Source organism: Cyprinodon variegatus, unplaced genomic scaffold, assembly GCF_000732505.1.
Source record: "Cyprinodon variegatus isolate N-32 unplaced genomic scaffold, C_variegatus-1.0 Scaffold25, whole genome shotgun sequence".
NCBI lineage: Eukaryota > Metazoa > Chordata > Actinopteri > Cyprinodontiformes > Cyprinodontidae > Cyprinodon > Cyprinodon variegatus.
In genome coordinates this window covers 1611232-1632955 of record NW_015150478.1, presented here as the reverse complement: position 1 = coordinate 1632955, position 21724 = coordinate 1611232, and the positions used below count along the sequence as shown (strand labels likewise).

The 21724-nt window shown below is 37.1% G+C and overlaps 1 protein-coding gene across 4 annotated transcripts in view; it reads right to left on the bottom strand.

Moving 5' to 3' along the window:
* Window positions 1-13416, bottom strand: part of hmgn3 (high mobility group nucleosomal binding domain 3) — an 18658-nt gene extending 5242 nt beyond the window's left edge. For 2 of the 4 annotated variants that reach the window (XM_015395166.1, XM_015395158.1), the window contains exons 1-4: window positions 13215-13409; window positions 6566-6616; window positions 6292-6321; window positions 3379-3429 (exon numbers count right to left, since the gene is read on the bottom strand). In XM_015395166.1, coding sequence (XP_015250652.1) covers window positions 3379-3429; window positions 6292-6321; window positions 6566-6616; window positions 13215-13229 — 147 coding nt within the window. In that variant the 5' untranslated portion in view covers window positions 13230-13409. Of the gene's footprint in view, window positions 1-3378; window positions 3430-6291; window positions 6322-6565; window positions 6617-13214 lie in introns of all 4 variants that reach the window. The other 2 variants (XM_015395182.1, XM_015395175.1) reach the window with 2 other exon arrangements.
* Window positions 13417-21724: the final 8308 nt, after the last annotated feature.

Genomic DNA, 21724 nt, shown 5'->3' with positions numbered 1-21724 from the left:
GGCTAAGCCGATTAGACATCCTGGAACATTACGCTTGGTTTTATGTGCTGAGCTGGGTTCAGTATTGGTGTGATAAAAAGGTGAGTTTCCACTAGGGCTGAAAAATTAATCGGATTAAACGTGATTAATCGATTATTCAAATAATTGCCAACTCATTTAGTAATCGATTATTCGTTAGCTGGAGTTTAGACTCTAAAAATTTTCCTTTAGCTGACAGACCAGCAGTTGAGCAGCAATTATACCAAAATTGTAAAAAAAAAAATGTGTAAACATTTTGCATTTAAGATAAAAATCTTTCTTTTCTGTTAATGTGCTCTATCCAGCACTCCTCAAGTGGAAAAGCTTTATTTTCACTTGGTTTGATTTAGCTAAAAGTGAGCAACCTTTATCTATGTTATTATTAATTGATTAATCGAAAAACTAATTGACAGATTAATCGAGTTACAAAATAATTGTTAGTTGTAGCCCCAGTTTGCACTTTTTGTAGAAAAAAATGCAACAGTAGCCTAAAGCACAGCTATAAAGGGATATAATTAAATATTAATAGGAAACAACTCGATATATTTAATAGGGGCTAAAAATGTAGCCGTTTGAGCTACATGTCTTAGTCAGTTGTTTAAAGCTCTATGATAATCCACAGATCTAGAAAGACTAGGATGTATCTAAATATAACAAGAGGTAGCATGTCCATTTCCCCCCCAAATTAAATCTAATAGATACAACCAGATTTTTTTCTTTTTACATTACAGCTACATTGGGATTCCTGCAACCACCTCTTACCAGCACAAATCACCCCCTAGGTGTCCCACACAATCTTCCACTCGCTGCCTGAAACCACTTTTAGGAACAAAACAGTTCAGTGACATTATCCAGAGGTCTGAGATATCACTGCCAGCACTAAGTACAATACTGCCTGTTATCTTGGATGGCACTGTCAACATGACCAGTCCAGTCCCCAGCATCTGAACATGTTTCCATTCAAAATCCTTCCTTTTATTAATCGTTATATTTGCCACTGTTGTTGCAACCAAACAAGTTTTCAATTCTCCATCTCACTAACCAACAGATCTACAGTATTTCTCCTTCAGATAAACAGATTTTTTTCCCACCCTTTTAGCTGCCATTGCTGGCCATGAAATAAGATTAATCAGCTGGTTCATTTAGAAAACCAAGGACATTCACAATTTGTTGTTAAATGTGTGTGTGAAGGACAGAAAATGATGCAGAAAAATGAAACACAAATGTTGAGCTACCGCTGTGGTTCGTAAAAACCTTGTGTACAGGTTAGTGTGCACATGGCTTTAGAAATCAATTTTGTTATCATAGGCAATTTGGGGAGTTTTTTTCTTATGTACAATTTTATTATCCTGCACGTTTTGAAGTCACTGGTATTTAAAATGATTTTAATGCCACAGACTCTAGCAAGACTATAATTTAATATGGCAAAGAAATAGGCCCACTGCATTGCAAGCCTTTATCTGTGAAACATGAAATGTTTCTGGCTAAAAAGAGTTATTTGGTCTCTAACATTTCCTGTTAAAGCCTGGCATGCCTTCCAAACAAATATTTGCATTCTGACAACATTTAATGGTTGTTATGGAGACCATGGTTGATCAACTGCTTTAGTGACTCTCATTAACTTAGCTAGTCTTTCTGTTTTTTTTATTTGGTTTTGCAGCAGCTGTTATTTTGTTAAATGTCTTTTCCCACCTAAATCAATATGACTAAAATAAAAGGTGGATTTTTCTCAAATCTCCAGTTAGTTTATCCTTATATGTTGCCTTTAAAAGTCGTAGGGAAGCGGCTGTTCCAACGGATGCATTTCCGAATCCTCTTGAGTGGTGTCCGACTTTACACGAGTGAATAAAGTGAATGTGATTGGTCGATTATCAAGGGGGCAGGATTGTTGTGGCGGAAGCTTCGCAAGCAAGTTTGGTCGTGGCCGGTGTCTTGGAAGCATTTTGTTAACCAGTTAGCAACTTAGTGCTAGCAGGTTCCCAATGGGAAATTACATTGGGACCAAGTAGCACTTAGCAACAACACTGTTAAGGAACGCTATGGACAGCGGAAACATGCAAGAGGAGGAGAGTTTTGTGTTCGAGGTCGTGGATGAGTCTCCTCTGTCATACATTTCTTATTTAGAGGAGGAAAGTGGGGACGAAGTTGTTGCGGAAGAGGACGCCAGGGCTGCAGAAGCTTGGTTTAGTGTAGAAGGCTTACAGCCGTACATGTTTGAGCCCTTGCCTCGCAACGCTGCCAGTTCTGTTAGCTCTATGCCTGCCGAAGACACAGACGTCCATCCCCGTGAACACTGGGACGGAACTCAATGGGAAAGGAAATTATTTTTATTTCAACCGTTGCGTATATTACCTGCGACATATGAATCAAGACGCTATGACAAAAAAAATTAGATTGACGTATAACTAACTTGCCTGCATAAAATAACAAGAAAAAAAAAACAGATTAAAAGACAGGATTAAAACATAGAAATTTTCTAACTTTTGGGACAATATCGTCTGATAAAGAGTACATTGATATACATGTTTAAGCCAGAATGATTTGAAATTTGAAAAAAAAAAGACTTCCCTACAACTTTAAACATATTCACCAGAGATAGCAATATTAGTGGAGTGACCTCTGTTCAAGTACAAATAGTCTTTCCTTATTGGTATAGTGGAGGATGTTCTTTTTTAGGGTGGATCATCTAAATAAGTGGTCCTCTTAATTGTTAGCCATTCAGGTGATATGTTAACATAAGGCCGTCCTACGTGCTCGCTATGTTAGCTACCTTTTTTTGCGCATACGCACTTTCAGGCATATATGTGTGGTGAATATGGTCAAGAGTCATAATGGAAAAAGTGTCTACAAAGTGTATGAGAAGAATGCTTTGTGCAGAGAGCTCTCCTCGCAAAGCATTCTGGGATTTGCTGTCACAGCAGCCACCTGTCGCCATAGGCTGTCGCTACCCGACAGCTGCGACTAATAACAAAGATGGCGCAGGTACCACGTAATGGGGGAGGAGGTACATGACCAATGTGGAGCAAAAACTAGTGATCCTCTGTCAGAACACACAGTAAGCTTGTATGAACAATGAGAACAGCAACCTTTAAAGAGAGGATGCAGGAGGAGAAATAGGCTCATGTTTTCTCTCGCATGCGTTTAATAGACTTTCCCTCTCAGAAGGGGATACAGGGTTGTGTATGTGCATTTTTTTTAAAGGGGAGAGGGTGGGGTTTTTAAAAAAAAAAAATTTGAAAATCCTCCACAATACTTCTAACTGAACCAAGTATCTTTTTTTTAAAAGGTTTAAGGAAAAGAGTTCCAAACTGCTATGTTTAATTACTTTGGCATGTCTGAGTGTTTTTGTGTGTTCCTCACCTTGACAACGGTCTTCTTAGGCTTTGCCTCGGGCTTAGAAGGAGCAGGTTTCTGAAAACAACATAAAAAGACCTCCATTAGAATTAGACATTCATATATTTTAGAGGAAATAATTTATGATGGTTCAAATGCTACAATTTGAGCCAATTTATTATTGGTAAAATGTGCTGCCTTAGCATAAGAGATGGAAATTAAGTTCATTTTTGGTCAGAATCTTACTTTGAATAGTATTATGAAGTATTCCGTTTTATTTTCTTAGAAATGTGTGATTAACCTGCTTCCTGTAAAACTGGAGTGACCTAAGATGAGAGCTCAGTGACATGATGGGACAGGAAAAAAAGCAAATTTGCAGCAGATTTCTCTTATGCTGCCGAGTCTGGACCCGTGTACCCTGAAGCTGTGATCTTCAGTAACACTGCTTTCACAAAGTTCACATCATGTGATTTTTTTTTATCTCCATAGAATGTAATCCCCTCCTTTGAGATGAGCTTTGTAGAAAATAGTTTCAGCGTCGGTTAGCTCCTTCAAGAGTTAAAATAAAAATTATAGATAGTCAGAAAACAAGCAAAGGCAATAACTTGAGCCAAGTTCATGTTGTCTTTGCTATAATAGCATCAAAGTTATTGTGGGAAATATCCTCAGTGCCACAAAGTCAAATCAAAATGTTGTTTTTCTTTTTTAAGTAGTATGTATAAGATCATCAAATGTATAAATAATGTTCAAATCTAATTCTGCAAGTTGACAAAGAGGTGCTACTTTATTGTAATAAACATCTGGAAAGTATAAAAACATGTTGTTTATCTCTTAAAGATGATCGCAATGAAAGCAATCGTCTCACCATAAGATAAGGGAATCCTATTAGCAGTCCTATTAGCAGTTCCCTTATTTAGGCTGCATCATACCAAATCATTACAAGTCCCAAACAGACTTGGAAGAATTTTTACATTGGATGCCCTTTCTGATGCAACCACGATACAAACCCTAGTCTAAAGTCTGCAAGAAGCAGACCAAGAGAGGACTACTGTTCCTCAGTGATGCATTAGGACTATGTAATGAATACCGGTACTTAAAACAGATATAAGGAGTCAACCTGAAGCATGCAAAAGAAAAGGTCTGACTTACAAAGACAAAGCATTACATTGCTCGTGTTCATCTACTGCTAGATTTTAAATTCACCAATATTTCTATTTGTTAAGTAAATATAATGAATCAATAGAAACTAGGAATAAATGCTATTCTTTAGAGGGAGATCCAAACCTGGTGACCCTTTATCAATAATGGTCTTTTCAAATGATCGGAATCAGTCCTTGATCAATAATTAAGTCCCAATTCCTGCTGTTGGTTGGAATCCGACTCATTTATGGGTGCCTTTGAAGGACATATTTTCGTCTAACCAATTCTAATGCATGTGAATTATGTTTCTGCAGAGCTGTTAACATTTTATGCATAAATCACATAAATAGTTGTTCTTTTATGGGAAAGAATTAGACAACTTTGTAGCATCTTATAAAATATAGAAGGTCTGTTGTAGTGATGGGAGAACTGAGCTAAAAAGTGAAGCAAAGTGATCTATTGGTTAATTCCTACTTGAACTATGACTGTGATGAAACGAGATGACGGGACAAAGAGCTGAAATTTACTCCCTCCATGTGGTTGCTCCCTTAGAGATAGTGTGAGGAGCTTGGCCATCTGGGAGGGGCTTCAATTAAAATCTCTGCTTCTCCGCATCAAGAGTTGTCAGCTAGGGTGGCTTGGATATCTGCTCTGGGTGCTCCCACAATGTCTCATTCGATAATTAACGAAAGCCAACTCTTTTTATTGATCTATTGCTATTTTACTCTCATTTTTTTCCTTTATTCTGCTAAAACATCATTATAGTGCATTTTTTCTGCACGGTGTTCTCTTTTTTTTCTGTTTTTACAGTTCTGGAATTTAGCTTTATATTCTCAACCTAACTAAGAATAACTTAACTCTCGGATTATTCCATAGTCCTGAACCTTATGTCAATAATACCAGACACAAGCTGGCAAAATTACCAAGATGATAATCTGATCATAAGTAAACTGTGACCATTCTACTAAGTTTGATCTAATTGTAGAAAACATTACATGTCATCACTTTATCATCCATTTTTAGGCAACTGTGGTGAAAATAGTTTTTTTATTTGGGTCTGAGTGAATGTATTTTTATTTTTATTTTTTACTTTCAACTGTGAAGAGCAAAGACACATTGTCCGGCTGTAATTTTAACCTAATATAAAGAGTTATTGCTAATCTGTCTGGAACATTCTTCCACAGGAAAGCAGACATAAAAGTCATTTTGAACATCTGTCAAGTGCTAAGGCTGTGGGGTGAAGATCTTTCCGGACATTCTTGATGGGAAAAAGTAGTTATCCCAAAATATTGTGTCATTCCCATAAAGCAAACATGCAAAAACATGCAAAAGACACCCAAAGACTGGACAGATGGATAAAACATGCAAAGTACACGAGAGAGAGATGCCACCAGTGAGGCACAGCTGAATGACCATAGACACTGAGAAATATCATATTTAGCAAAATTTCATTATAGCTATCAATTGTAATCCACAGTATTTATTGTGAGTTTAAACTTATTTAACTGAAGTAAATTGAAGTGATATGGTAAGATGTAAATCAATCATGCAGCGTCCTTATTTCATGCAGCTATGCAGGAGGCAATACTATAATAGACAGAAACCACAGAGAACACATGCATATCAGGACAGACTCTTTCCCAAGAGAAACGCTTTATGATATTTATAAATAGCGACTTCATTGATCAAAGCCATAAGCTGGATTTAGGAATTTTGGTCTCGCCATAATGAGGGGAGTCTGAAAGAGGGAGAGGAGGAGAGCTAGAGAGGTGAAGACAGGCAGGGGAGAAGGAAACTTACCGCCGACAATCTCTCTGACCTTCTGGTGGGCTTGAGTGAGCAAGAGATGAGAAAGGTGGTGACAGAAAGAGACAGAGAGACATCAAATATACCTCTGTGGGCTGTTCTGCAGATCTGTTCAACTGACTGCTACAAACATCCTAATTATCCATCTACCCTGTTTGCTCATTCATATTCAGCATCACTACAGTCCACACAAATCTACAGCATGTTATAACCAACACTCCCCACACATTAACAACACAACAGAAAAACCCTCATGTTAAATATTTACCTCTTGCTTTGTGACTTTAGAGGCTTCCTTACCCTCAGCACCCTCTGGAGACTGAAACAAGATAAAATAAGAGGCTGAAAAACAAACATCTTCACAGTTAACATTAAGGATGGTTCATGTATAATTTTGGAACATCATCATGAACGCAACAGTTCTTGCAGATACTTTCCAATGATTATTTAATTGCATTTTATATAAAAATTATGAACTATTAAACCAGTTGGACAGCCATACAGAAGCTGTTGCTCCTACCAGAAACAGCAGATAACAAAAGCCTAAAATGTTAAAGGTCACAGAGAGACGTAGCACAAATAAGAGAAGAAAACATGCAACTGATTTGTCACTGCCACGTTCACCAACATTTCTGCTGTTACATAATTTATTTATATCACACGGCTCTTGTTTACCTCAGGTATTTTAAATAAATGAGATCACTCAGTTAATTAGTATTTTTTTCAGATTAGTTGTAATTCAAAGAATGTTTGAAGATGCTTGAAAATAGCTTAGAAATTTTGTACTAGCTATTAAAATCAAATCATGTTTAGTCAAAGGATTTGAAAAGCATCTATTTGTGCTCATAAGTGCTTATAAAATATCAATTACAACAACTAGAGTCTTTTATTTTTTTTTTTTAGCAAGATGTCGATTAATACAGGTTTCTTCTTAAATCTGGTTTCCAGGAACCAAAATTTCATAATTCATTGCAGATATGTTGTATCTTATTTATTACACAGTATTTTCTTGCCCCTGACAAGTATTTTTAAAATATGAATTAAAATTATGCTACTTTCATACTTCGTATTAGACTAAACGACTGGCTGAAGAAGCTGCTATTTTCTTTATGGTGGATGAGATATTTAGCATAATTTCATCTTATAGTTTTTCCATCTTCCATCCTAATTTTAGACTCAGATCTCAGATCTGGCCGATGATCAAAAATGGAAAGTAGCCTTTACTCTTAGCCTGCAATACATTGACCTGCCTTAATAAAAAAATAAAAAAATGTTTCTTAAAAAGGTTCCCATATATTTTTATATATATATAAAGTGCTGAATATAGTATATCTTAATAATCTATTGAAGTATTTCTTGTCTCATAAAAATAATATCAACTGGACTGATTGCATTAACTGACAAAGGGGCTCCTCTTTACCTTCCCCCTCAGTGTTTTAAGTAACACGGAAAAACAATCTTTTCAGGCCCTTTCCAACTTTTCTTTTACATCTGCATTGAAACTCTACAACAGAATACAATTAATAATAAAGCTGCTTTTTATCTAATCGGTCTGAAAAATACAGTCAGGTAGTTTATTTCTGAAGTCCTTACTGTAACTCAAATAATAGACTTTAAAATCCATCTGTTAGTCTATAAATCACTGAATGGATCAGCACCTCAATACATAACAGATTTGTTGTCAGTGTATCAGATCCCCCCAGACCACTCAGGTCTTCTAGTTCCAGCCTACTCTGTACTCCCTGAACCAGAACCAAAGATGTAGAAGCAGCATTTAGTTCCTATGCTCCACTGATCTGGAACAAACTCCCAGAAGACTGTAGAAGTGCTGAAAGCCTGAGTTCTTTTAAGTCAAAGTTAAAAACTACTTTGTTTAGAGCTGCCTTTGACTGATGAAGTTAAACTGTTAACTGAGGTATCATTAATTTAAGGTTGTGATCTGTTTAATTTGTTTTACTACCTGCTTTTATTGTGTTTTTATCTTTATTTGCCTTTATTGTGCTTCAATTTTCCTTCTATTTTTCTTCTATATGTGCACTGAATTGTTATTGTACTGAATTGTGCTTTATAAATAAACATACCTTGCTCTCCTTCATGGCATACATGATTCAATCTACTTATCTAAAAGGTGTTTTTTTTTAATAGAAGCTGTTATATTTTAAAAGTAATAGGTCATCTTTTCACTTAAGGACTCAATAATCTTTTGCAGCTCTAGAAAAGTCTTGTTTAGCAGTAATGAGGGTAAAAGGTCTTTTTGGATTGTTAAAGTTTGTGATGGTAAAGATAAACTGAAAAACAACATTGTGGAAATGCTTTCAATTTATCTTACAAAATTGGGGTAAAAAAGATTTTTACCTTTAAAAAAAATAATTCTACTTAAACAAGGACACTGAGTCCAGAAGCTACCATTTTTCCTCTTTTCATACCTGTTTTAAACTTGAATATACAACAGTATGATCCATCGTTTTCAGCATACCAAGCCTGAATAGATGCACTATTTTTCCTAGGAGATTTTTAAATTACTTGGAAATCATTAATTGAGAAAACAGTTTTAGGAATTCGGCTTTTCATGAAAATTTATGGCATTTTGCTCATTGTTAAAACTAAATTACAGGCCCAGTTTGCTCGCCCCTAAAGGAAATAATACTTAAACTCTAAAGGCTTTCAAAACTAATTAAGATTTATCAATTTGCACTTTTGCATATCTAACAGAAATCAGCGTTGGATGAAGTTCCACCTGAGTGATTTAATTACCACGTTTCCTTTCTTTTTATGGCCTTAAAACTGCTTAGAGATGCACTACAGGTTCATATTGTGTAAATTATATGCACCATGATGATGCTGGAAGCTCTCTGGTGATTTCCACTTTAATAAAAGATGCATCTGTCTTCCAGACTGAGAACAGAGCTTCTTGGGGGACAAACAGGCTGTAAACAGCAGCAGCCCAAAGCGTAGGTGAAGAATTCAGCCTCGCCTTAGCGGCAGGTTGGCCCAAATAATGCTGTAGGCTGCATAAATGCAAGAATACAGCTCAAAGTTACACCCAAGGACAATTCATGGAGACTGAGTGATCTAACAGTCATGTAAAAGGCCTGCAAGAGGAAGCTGGAATACCCAGAGAGAAACCAAAAATGCACAGGGAGAGAATGGAAAGTCCATTCAGAAAGATTGAACAATTAAAATCCAGGATCTTCTTGTTACAAAGCAACAGTGATGCTAACTGTGCCAATACACAGTTTCTGTCCATACAGGTAAATTGAAATGTCTGAAAGTTTATTTATTAATGATCATGGTAAAGGCTGCTGAGGTAGCATTTTTTCAACCCTCCATATGTAGGAGGTGAAACACAAAAGTTTCTTGCTGAAAAAGCTGTCTGTTCAGAGTGCCGAATCCAAGTATATTGATGGAAAGTTTAGTGGAAGGAAGAATGTAGTAGAAAAGGAGGGAGAGTGGTACCCACAGCATTGTCAGGATTATGAAACAAAGTTCATTCTAAGAGTGTAGGGTAGATTTATAAAGCATGAGCTGCAGGTAAAGTCAGTGATTCAGGAGCCGCCATACAAAGTGCGTGTCCAAGACTTTCCACTTTTTTATTTTAAGCCAATCCATAACCACAGACTCCAATAGAATCTTGACTAGCAGGACTGTTACTCACTTAAATATTTAAAATAGTCAGGCTCTTCCTTACAATAAAACTGCCATTGTGAGAGCTCTGAGAACCTACTACTGTTGGTGGTTCCTAGGATTGCACTGGTGACTAGGGTAGCTGCAGCCCTCTGGAACGGCCTCCCTCTTTCCTTATAGAGCTCTTACAGAATATAAATCTTTCAACTACTCATCTTTTTATCCTGGCTTTTTACTCTAGGTGTTTAATGGGCCACTCAGTATTTGCCCATCATTGTTTATGTCATTGTTTACTGCTTGTGTTATTATGTTGTCATATTTTTATTGTGCTGTCCAATACCTTGGTCGTAAAGCCAGGTCTACAACAAACTGATCAATTAAAAAAATAACAGCAGTTGAAGCGCTTTGTATTGGTGACTTATTGTTTATCCCTTATAAAAGATGCTATATTATTTAGAAAAAAAATGGCTTCTTATGTTAGTTATCTTTAAAACAAGTGTTAAAAAATCTAAATGCCAGAACCGCTGTTGCTGTGCTGCTGACAATCAGCTTAACTGAAAATGGGACCACAATTTGATTTTTTTCAAAGGGTTCTGTTCAAGATTGGGTCAGCTTATTTTATAAATATGTTAAGAGGAAATATTATTTACTAGAGATCTAATGGATATTGTTAATTATATCTGATAAATATAAATAGATTTCCTCAGCTGAAGGGCAATATGGTATCACTAAGAGTGAAACTAATTCGCCACCATCTATTGTTTAGCTTTGTCACTCTTAAACGTTTCAGATCATAAGGGGGGGTTATATTAGCTGGTAAAGAACAAAAGAAGTTGAGTATGTTTAAAAATAATGTTTTTAAATTATGGTTTCTTTTACTAAGTCAAAGAAGAAAAGAAATCCAAACTTGTAGCAGAGGCGTAGCCAGAAAAATCTAATAGAGGTGGCCAGTCAATAACCAATGTACATTGAGGGGTGGGCGAAAGGTGCCCGAACCTCAGGGTCAATCTACACTGTTCCAACAGTAACCAGCACAACATCCACATTTTCTAAATAAAGACAAACTATACTTTCCTGCAGCCTTTGCCAACAAATAGCGCATATATTTAAACATCTATGTTGTGTAAAGAAAAAAAGGTATAATTCTTTCAGGTTGGAGTTCTGGGACGAACATATTTTGCATTGTCATTACCTACTTTTATCAATAATAATTAAGCAAAAAATTATATTTAAATCTACTAATTATTAATTCTTTTTTAAGTGATTATTAAAGTAGGTATTTATCTATTTCACTGAAGACTCCTAGATGACTTGCAGAGGAACATCATTTTTTATCTTTACCCCAAAATATTCTAAATTTAGTTCTGAAAAGAGCATTCTGTATCTATCATCTTTCATGTCATAATTAACCACAGTGTTTCTGTTGTCAAGTAGTTGGTAATATATGAAAGTTTAAATGTTTAAAAAGTTTTAACATTCCCCTTCAGAGTATTACTACTGCCACTGTCTGTATTAAGCTGGGCGTACACTGTGCGATTTTTTCAGTCGTTGCACGCAGCAGCTGCTCACACTGTACGACTAACTGCAGGGTTTAATCGTACAGTGTGAGTTTACAGCTCACTATTTATGTTCGGCCCGAGGCTCTGATGCGATCTACCTTCTCACACTGCACGCAGTGAGATGGAGCTGCACTGACTCGTCTATCCGGAAGCCAAACATGTAGAAGGGGAATATGAAGCTCACTAGAGTGAAACGTGTTGCCTTGGCAATTTGTGCAAATTTGTGCTGAAAGCCCTAAAAAGAAAAGGCGAAGACGTATTTGGACAAAGACATAGCTGAGCAAACGTGGCTACTACGGTCTGTCAATTTTACAGACAGAGCTCAATTTCACCCCCGGCATGCTTCAGTCAGGTGCGTTGCCAGAAATGTTTCATGGGGGGGAGAAGTTGGGGCCACTAAAAATCTTGGGGTGGCACACTAATACTAAAAGCCATAATTTCAGGGTTTGAATCTAATATTGTGGTAAACCTGCTTGTAGAAATCATAAAGACTTAAGTAAACACCTACCGGTACTCATATCTTGGTTTATTAGGAGATTTTTAATGTTACGTCGCTGGCTGTGCATAATGGGATGAAATGCTAAACTGATGCCACTACAATTTACACTGGTGAGTGGGGTGGCCAGCGGGGTGGCCAGCGCATTGCACAGGGTGGCTGTGGCCACCCCTTGGTAGCACCACTGGCTTCTGTGTTTACATCTGGGAGGAGGAATACAAAGGAAAATCCTTGTTTTCGTATTCGCCCTGAGCGATTCAGGAGAAAATCACGATTCCTGATCGGTAGGAGGCCATAACAGGCTGATCACCCCTAACCCCCTGTAGGGGTGACCACAGGGGTGGCCAATGATTGGCTAAGGGTTGCCATGGCCACCCCTGGCCCCCCATCTAGCTCCGCCCCTGACTAGTAGGGACTTTAGTGTCACTCTTCTTAGAACAGGTTTATTCAGCAGTCCTGGAAGAGTTTTCAAATATGAAACATGGAAGTGTGCAAAACAGAAGAACTAACAAAAAATATATAGTATATATTAAACGGGACAAGTCGACACTTTTTGCATGCAGGTGTAGGTAGCTGCACAATCGCATCAATTACATGTGGGCCCTGGAGCCCCCCTCCCCTCCCTTCCCCTCCATTCTCTGCCCTCAGAGGAGATTCAGACAATAGCAGATTGCATGTGATGCAGCCACATACGCACTGACACAATCCAGTTGGACTCGACATGTGACGCTGTTTAGACAGTGGAGACGCAAAGCTCCATTTCCTGATTCCTCCTGCCTTCCTCTCCTATCCCTCCTTAATCTCTCATTCGGGTTGGCCCCTACCATTTCTCAACACAGCACTAAAATTAGACCAGAAGGCGCAATATCATTTTTCATTAGACGATAAAAAATATTCTTAAATGAAAAGCTCTATGCGCACATCTAGAATGAGATTTACGCGTCCGTCCATCCATCCCTCCATACAGCTGACATTCAGCAGTGCGCACGGCTGGATCGGTGGAATGAACACTAAAGTATTCATGGTGTAAAAAGCCAAATAAAGACAAACATGTCGTCAAAATATAAAATAAAGAATAGGGCGCGTTTGGAAAGAGCAGGTTCCCTGAAACTTTGCCTCGCCTCACCTGCCTGCCTCCACAGGAATCGCGCACCGCTATTTTGGTCCAAAGCGACAGCTGAGGAGGTGGAAAAAACTACAGAGAAGTGCGCCGGCCGGATGGCAGGGACAGGACTCACCTTTCTCTTCGGCATTTTTATGCGCGTAAATGTTTTTTTTCCAACCAAGCTCGATGGGAAGGGAAGAAAAAAAATCAGGTCAAAACCAAAAAGGGGACAGCGAGAGGTGAATTTGAACCACCTAGGAATACTGGATCAATATCTGAACCACCTTGGATAATATGTTGACAATATGCACTCCCACAAAACTCTGTGCCTCCTAATGCCATTGGCTGGAGAGGTCAAAAATCCTGCGCTGTGCCGACTCCTGATTGGTCAGGTTGGTCTGGATGTAAATAAGAGGGCGGTGGAAACTGGCCGGGTTTCTAGCAGGAGCTTGTTGTGATTGGATGCGCGCTCTTTGTGCGCCGATCCCGCATTGAGGGAAAGCAGCGGCGGCCCAATAGGAGCGGCCCCCCCTGATCTCTATTGGGATCTGGGTAATGTAGGATGAAAAACGGAGAACAAATCAAGCACAAAGGACTAGAATCAACGACACAATAGGCACCACGTTGGACACAGACTCCCATAGACCTGGTTCTGAAAATCTGGGGTTGCATTGTTTCCTTGCAGGGCTTTCCCTGCTGTAAAGAGCTAGATGGATCTCACTGTACATCAGAGTTTAAGCATTCTGGAACCTATGACAATACAGCATGAAACAAAAAGATCAACGCAAACTGTTCCAGTAAAATACAAAAAATAAACACTACTCCTCTAAGATCATTTATATGATAAAGATCCCTAAAGAGTTCACGCCCCTTGAACTAAAAATGTCAATGTGATCTGACCGGCCAGAAAACATTGTGAAGCATAACTTCAAAGTTCAAATTTTATTATGAACTGAACTTTGCATTCAGACCTAACATCCCTTGTGTTAAAATGTTTAATTCATAACTTTGCATCATTTAATCTCAGTACAACTGCAGCTGTTTTTTTAAAGGCCTCAGAGATTTGGCAGACAATAATGGACAAACAGCTTCATGAAGATTAAGTAACAAGATAACTAAAGCAGGTTTGAGAAATAACGGAACATATCTCAAAGAGTGCTGCTCATTTTATAAGCCAGAAATGGTTAGAGCATGTAGCAACCACAAATGCACCAAGACAATGACCATTTACAAAAACTATCAGAAAGAGCATTAATCAAAAAAGGTGGATGGTTAATCTGGTAGCTGCCACACATCATGGCCTTTATCAAATAATTCAGGGGAAGAAGCAAGTTTTAAAAGAAAGCCCTATAAAATCCCATAGTGTGCTGCAAGCCACATGAAAAAAAAAAAAAAATCCTCCTTCTTGCTGTTAGGGAAAGGTAAAAAGAGTTTGGAGAATGTAACTCTTCATATTGCCCTGCACACACCATCCAGACAGAAAAACACAGCGCTGGCAACATCATGCTGTGGGGGTGGATTATTTGGCACATAAAAATGCTAGAGAACATTTGTCCCGAGCATACAGCCATAACTACAGTGGAATAGTTAATTAAAGCTATAGTGTGTAATTTTCAGCTCCCCCCACCAACTCTCCCCTCCAGCTATATGGAAGCCTTCATTGTACAAAAAGGCTTCCTGGAAGTCCAGATCATCTTTCTTGTTGAGGGACGGCAAGGTTTGTTTACATAGACATTTTTTACATAGTATTTTATTAGTCTGTGTAGGATATGGATTTTATATAAGTCTAAATTGCCGTAATCACATTAGACTTTAATGGGGATCTCTACCATTTAGTTTTTTCTTTTTTTCCAGCTTTTATTGTCATTACACTGTCACAAGTACAGAGCAACAAAATGAACTCTCTGCATTTAACCCATCCTCTTGGGGAGCAGTGGGGTGCCATTGTAGGGCCCCCAGGGAGCAGTGTGAGGTTAAGGGTCTTCCTCAGGGAACCAGAGTGGCAATCAGTGGGAGTGGGGCCTTAACTCAGAACCTCTGGATTCCAAGCTTTATGCCCTAACCACTAGGCCGCTACTCCACACAATTGTAGCATGTTTGCCAGCATGTAAGTAACTCATACTAAAACCAAGGGCCAATCATGAGCTCTTTATTTATGCTCCACCATTGCATAAAGTTGTCTGCAAAGACTGAGACTTTAAGTTTACAGGTGATAATAAATAAGATAATTATGCATATTATTGTACATCTCTGTCAGTAAATCCCTGTTATTATTACACACTGTAGTTTTAAAGCAAAAAATAAAAAAAAACGACCATGAGCTTAAAATGTGAAAGGAAAAAGTGTCAGAGTCTTGGTTTGTTGGTTCCTGTTTTTCTTGGTTTTCCATTTGTTGTCCTCTGCTGCCCACTTGTGTCATCTTTCCCTTGCTCTGTTTTCTGTTCTGCCCTCACCTGTTTTCAATTCCCTCGTTAGCCCTCTCTTTGTCTCTGTCCCCTTTAAAAGCCCTCCCTCTTCAGTTCCTGTTTGCTGGATCCCAGTCTAACATCTGCCTGCCTTCCTCGTCTCTCCCTGGCTCCTAGAGTTTTGGTTTACCCCTGATGTCTCCTTGGTTCTGGTGTGTTTGTTATTTTCTGTTGGATTTTGATTCCTGCTCCTGTTCCTGTGAACCTTATTAAACCCACTTAAATTCACCTCTGCCTACTGGCCTCTGCATTTGGGTCCTCCAAACAAACACAGTTTCATGACAAAAAGAAGTAATTTCTTCAGAGGGACACAAAAGGGAACATCAGTTGTAGTTGCAGGTATGATTGTACTCATTACAAGACCACACATTTATTTGAAAATGGCTTCCTCCACCGTTAAAAGCTATAATAACCAACTCACCCTGTAAAGTGAAATCATTGTATACATAACTTTAACCAGAAATTATCACTGAACATATTAAAGTTCTAACATGAGCATTTGCATTGTTTCTGACCCTGGCAACTGAAGTAAATGATATATGCAAAGGTTTTCTAACTAGCAGTTAGGGCCCGATTCAGACCAGATGTTAGGGGGAAGTGGAGATGGGGTGGCACCATGTTCATTATGGGAAGGGATGGCCAACTCAAGTCCTTAAGAACCAGTTCTTTGTGGTTTTTATGTTCTCTTGGTGTATGGGCCTGAATCAATTTAATGGTTAATTCAAAGGCATCTGCAGAGCTTAATGGCACACTGAGGAGGTCATTTAGGCAATAATTCAGCTGTGTTGGATCAGGGACATATCTAGAATATGAGTTTGAATGTCAAATGCTTTATCTGCACACAATTTTATTCAGTGAATCTAAACCAGGCCAGGGCAAAATTTGTGTTGAGCTACTGTCATGCTTCTACGTGCAAGGGGCTTCCTGGCTGGGAGGAAGCACCCACACCTCCAAATTGTACCCAGCAGTTGTCTAGTTACCGGTAATAGGCAGTTTAGATCAACTTTACACTTGGAGCAAAGAGAACCTACAGAGCTAAATAAAAACAAACAGTCCTATGAAATTGTCTAAAAACAATTGTCCCTCAGACTATAGTTGGAACATTTTAATTTTTTGCTTCATCATTGTGTTTTGATCAAACTTTATCTGATCATTGCTAAATCAAAACAATATTTTCTTGTGATTATCTCATTACTTTTCATTCAATAGTCTAAATAAGTATTTATAAATCATCTTTGAGGTGAATGTACTTATTAGATCCAAGCAACATTTAAACTGATTCTGACAATATATGTCAAATTCTCCAAAATGCTGCATTAATTTAAAACTGAATGCTAATAAGTTGTGTGTACTTAACAAACTAGAGATTAACAACATCGTTTTGGGATTATTATTTATTATCTCAAAATAAAACATCAAATAAAAATCCAAGATAATCTGGTGTAATAAACAAAAAGCTAAAGCATGATATGTTGTTTTGTTGTTGTTTTGTTTTTTTTTTAAATATCACACAATAATTATCTCCTCAGATACAAATAAAAAATATAAATTCTATCAGCAAAAGTGTTTTTTATTTGACCCACAGTGTACGGTAAGCTTGTCACCTTTGAATCTTTTGACAATAAATATCTGGAACTTCTGCAAAACAAAAAGCCAAAATACAAAAAAACAACAATAGCACTTAATGTGTTTTAAAAATCCAGGTCATACCGCACATAACAATGTTTTAAAAATCACAATGACCTCAAAAAACACAGTGCAGAAAGCACAAAAGGCAGAAAAGCAACCACCGCACTGTTGGGCAGCATCACAATGTGCAGGGAAATGGAGAGAGCTCTATAGGTGGAGCTTTCCTGTTCAAACAACACTTCAATTCTACAAGGACCCAATTGCAAAGCTGTTTTTAAAGTAAGCCCAGAAAACCCAGGCATGCTGATGAACTCTCCAATGTTCTGATTCTAACTATCGGCAAACTAGAAAAACAACAAAATGCTGAACAGGACATTTAAAACTTAAGAATATGTGGACTAAGACTATTTTGAATTTTTTAATGCTTTAATCAATAAAAACTTTGTAACACAATATGTGAGTCCATTGTGTTATTCTAGTGTAAATCAAATTTGACTTGAAAATGTCTTTTTAAAAGCAGACATTTCACCTTTCTCTTTTAATAAAAAAAAAGAAAGAAATCAAGGAAAAACCTACCATTTTAGTACCATCACATAAAAGTTCTTGATTCAATAGGTTCTATCTCATAGTTTTGAGCTATTTAAATTACTCCACCTTTCATACGTAGAACATAGTCAGTGGTCGCAAAATAATCCCTAAGCCTTTTTCTTTGTAACTATTGGTCATTAAACGTGTCTCTGTCCAGCCCAACTTTTATGTGACATCATTCTCACATTTCTTCTACGTCATTTATAGCTGTCCTGATAGAGTCACGGGTTACAGTTCACATCCTATTATAGTATTGGCCTCTCCTTACTCACACCATGTGAATAATTTTGATCATTTGTAGTCTCTCTGTAAAATAGGGGTCTTTGTAAAAGATGATATGCAAAACGGCTATTCTGTTTGGCAACTTTATTAGTGTCATGCACCGTTCATATTTTTAGAATGCTGTCAGGACCTTCAAGGCCTTCTGTGCTGGCCTAAAATCAATCAGAAACACTAACCTACATTCACAACCTTAGTGTGTTTCTATGTCAGTCAAACCTGCCCATGGCCTTCAGAATCAGCAGTGCTGGCTGATGTTACCCTAACAATATTAGTGAGGAACATTTTCTTCCACCAATCAGATGTTGATTTTTCCCACAGGGCCAGCTAGCGGGCACACCCTAACTTCAGCATTTTCTGTCCTCTGATTGGTCAGTTAGAGCAAAAATGTTTACAGTTAAGTTAAGGTAGTCTTTAGATTCTCCTCTGTTAAAAGTTTTTTCTGGCCTTAATGGCTTTCTCACTTGTTAACAAATGTTTTAAAACTACCTTTCCAACTCATCAAAGTTAATGAAGCCAAGCTTTTCTGCAACGTATACCAACAGAACTGAGCAGATTAAAGCATGTTGACCAGCATATTATCCAGCCTTTAAGCGTTTTTAACAGTGGCAGTAGAGCTACACTCTGCCTGGCCCTACCCTTTTGCATTGAAGATGAGCTACTGTGCATCTACAACTTTTAACGAGGGTCTATGGGTAAAGATTTTTAACCTCAGGATGGAAATATATCACCGATCTGACGACGAATGAAACAGCTTTACATGAAGGGGAAGTCAAGGCAAGGCAAATTTATTTGTATAGCACAATTCAGTACAGAGACAATGCAAAGTGCTTAACATGATTAAAATATAGGAAAATAAAACAGAATCAAAGCAAGTAGGAAAAAAATAAAATAAAAAATGCAGAAACAAAAAAGTATATTAAAAACAGTTTGACTAAAGAAAATTAAAAAGTTGAACTAATGATGTTTCAGTTTAACTGTTTAACTAGAACAGTCGAAGGCAATCCTAAACAAATGTGTCTTTAGTCTTGATTTAAGGAACTCAGGCTTTCCGTACTTTTACAGTTTTCTGGAAGTTTGTTCCAGATAAAGATGAAAGATGAAATATTTATCTTACACACCTAAAAATATGCTTTGATATATTTAGACATATTTTAATCATATAATTACATTTTTATTTGTTTTTTTTTATGTCTAAAACAAGATCACTTGGTCAGTGGGGGTGGCGCCTGGCGCCCTGGCCTGCCTCCACTGGTTTATGACACCCAAAACACTTTTGGTGTGAATAGACCATCAGACTATTCTAAGTCTCACTCATCCTCCGACTTATTCCACCATCAGTGTCCAGGCCCCATGCCGGAAGACTCCCCTAATCCTTTTCCTAGGTTACTCATCCTAGCAAATGTTGATTCCCAGCATCAAAGTCTTCTGCCGGGACCCAAGCGCCAAAGAACTTATTTAATTCGTGTCAATAAAACCTTTCTAATTTCAGGTTGAAATGCCTTTCCATCAATATGTGGACTCCAAACTGAGAAATGCAATATCCCAAACACTTCCAATTGTGAGAAAAGAAGGTTCTATCTTGTGTTATCTAATAGAGGCTTAATTCATATACGCAGCATACAATTTAAAATTTTTTGTTAGAAACGTGATATTTTAGAATGTCTTGGATATAAGTTAATCCATTTGACCTTTTCACCTTCTGGAAAGTGAAACTCTGCCTCAACATCAAGTCTCATGAGGCTTCTAACTGGTTTTGTTCTGTCGCTAGAAGAAAATCAACCCTGACCAGCTTTTCATCACCACAGCATTATGCTACCGCCTTAATCTCTCTAGTGTTGGAGTTGGATTTTTAATTGTGGTGTTAAAAAAAGAATAAATAACCCCCCCATGTTTTATTAATATTCCTCTTGCTTGAAATTTCTGCACTATTTTCAAAATTAAAACAACTTACAAGAAATTGTACTTAAGAGTTGGCTCATAATAAGTATAGAACAAGTTCATTAAAAGGGTGAAATACTGAAAATCTAGCTGAAATAGAATTAAGAATGAAAATGAAAATACCCTTACTGGTAAATAAGTGTATTTTTTTTTTTTTAGCATATTATCTGGTCTATAAAGTTCTGAAGTGGAACATGACTGACACCTTGTGGATACTTTTTGTAATAATTATATTTTTTGTGTGTTAAGTGTGCACTTTTTACGTCAGATCCAGAGGATGAGTTCAGCTCATCACTGCGCTCAGAAAATATAAATTGGAAGTGGACTTGATTGCTCCTTAAAAAGTACTTAATAAACAATTAAGTAAGAGAAATTTCTTATAAAATAATTCATATATTTATTCTGTTAAAGCATTTTTGATAAAAGGATATAAATGGAATTTGGATTCAATGTGTACTTTTTGTAAAAATTATGAAGAAAAGCTTATTCATCTTTTTTGGGGATTGTAATTATAACAAAATACTCTGGAGAGAGATGCCAATTTTTTCTTTTTATCAAAAAAAGTCTTAACATTACTTTAACAGATAAGGATGTTTTGCTTGGGATGGAGAAATGTGAACTTGTCAAAATAACATTTTTATATGTTATAATTTTTTATTATTATTTATGGTAAATATCATATTCACACCTCCAAATATTTACAACAAAAACCTTATTTCCAGATATTATTATCTTCTATTAATATCTATATAGGATCCTTAAAATTTAGTTCAAATGCTAAAGGCATATGCAAATTATAACTGCTCTTAAAGAATTATAACCCTCTAGCATAGATTGGATTTGATTTTGACATTTTAAAATTCTGTAAAGCCCTTTGTTGTTGTATTCGTTTGTAATTATTAATGTTCTATATTGTTCATGTATGTTATAAAAAATCACTGCGCTCAGATCATCTAATTTCAAAGTACAAATGTATCAGATTTTGAAGTTAAGTCACTGAAATTTTCATCAGGGAAGCCAAACAGTTTGGCTTTTCACTACGGAAGAGGATTAGGGCCACTGAAAAAACTATCTCAGAATTATGACTTTAATCTCAAAATTTTGGATCTTAATGTAAATGGGCACCATAAAGAAAGAGATGTGGGAACACTCAGCTTTACAGACAAAGACATGAGTTGTTTGGGAGGGACAGTAACACATTGGTGGAAAATGACGGAATTAGATAACTTTTTACGTGCTCGAGGGGTCCGCAGTGATGCTATTTCATTAATGGAGGAGCAGAGGGTGATTAAAACAAGAGAGCTAGTTTAGTCTCTAACACAGACATGGCTACGGCTTGATGCTAACATGTTTGTTAGCTGTCAGAATTCAGTTAGAATTCTCAGAATTCTGAGAAAAAAAAACAGCATTCTGAGAAATCAGTCAGAATTCTGAGAAGTCAGTCAGAATTCTGAGATTAAAGTCAGAATTCTGAGAAAAAAGAAACAATGGAGGAGCAGAAGGTCATTAAAACAAGAGAGCTAGTCTCTAAAACAGACATGGCTACGGCTTAATGCTAACATATTTGTTAGCGGTCGGAATTGAGTTAGAATTCTGAGAATTCAGTAAGAATTCTGAGAAAAAAAGTCAGAATTCTGGGATTAAAGTCAGAATTCTGAGAAAAAAAGAATTCTGAGATTAAAGTCAGAATTCTGAGATTAAAGTCAGAATTCTGAGATTAAAGTCAGAATTCTGAGAAAAA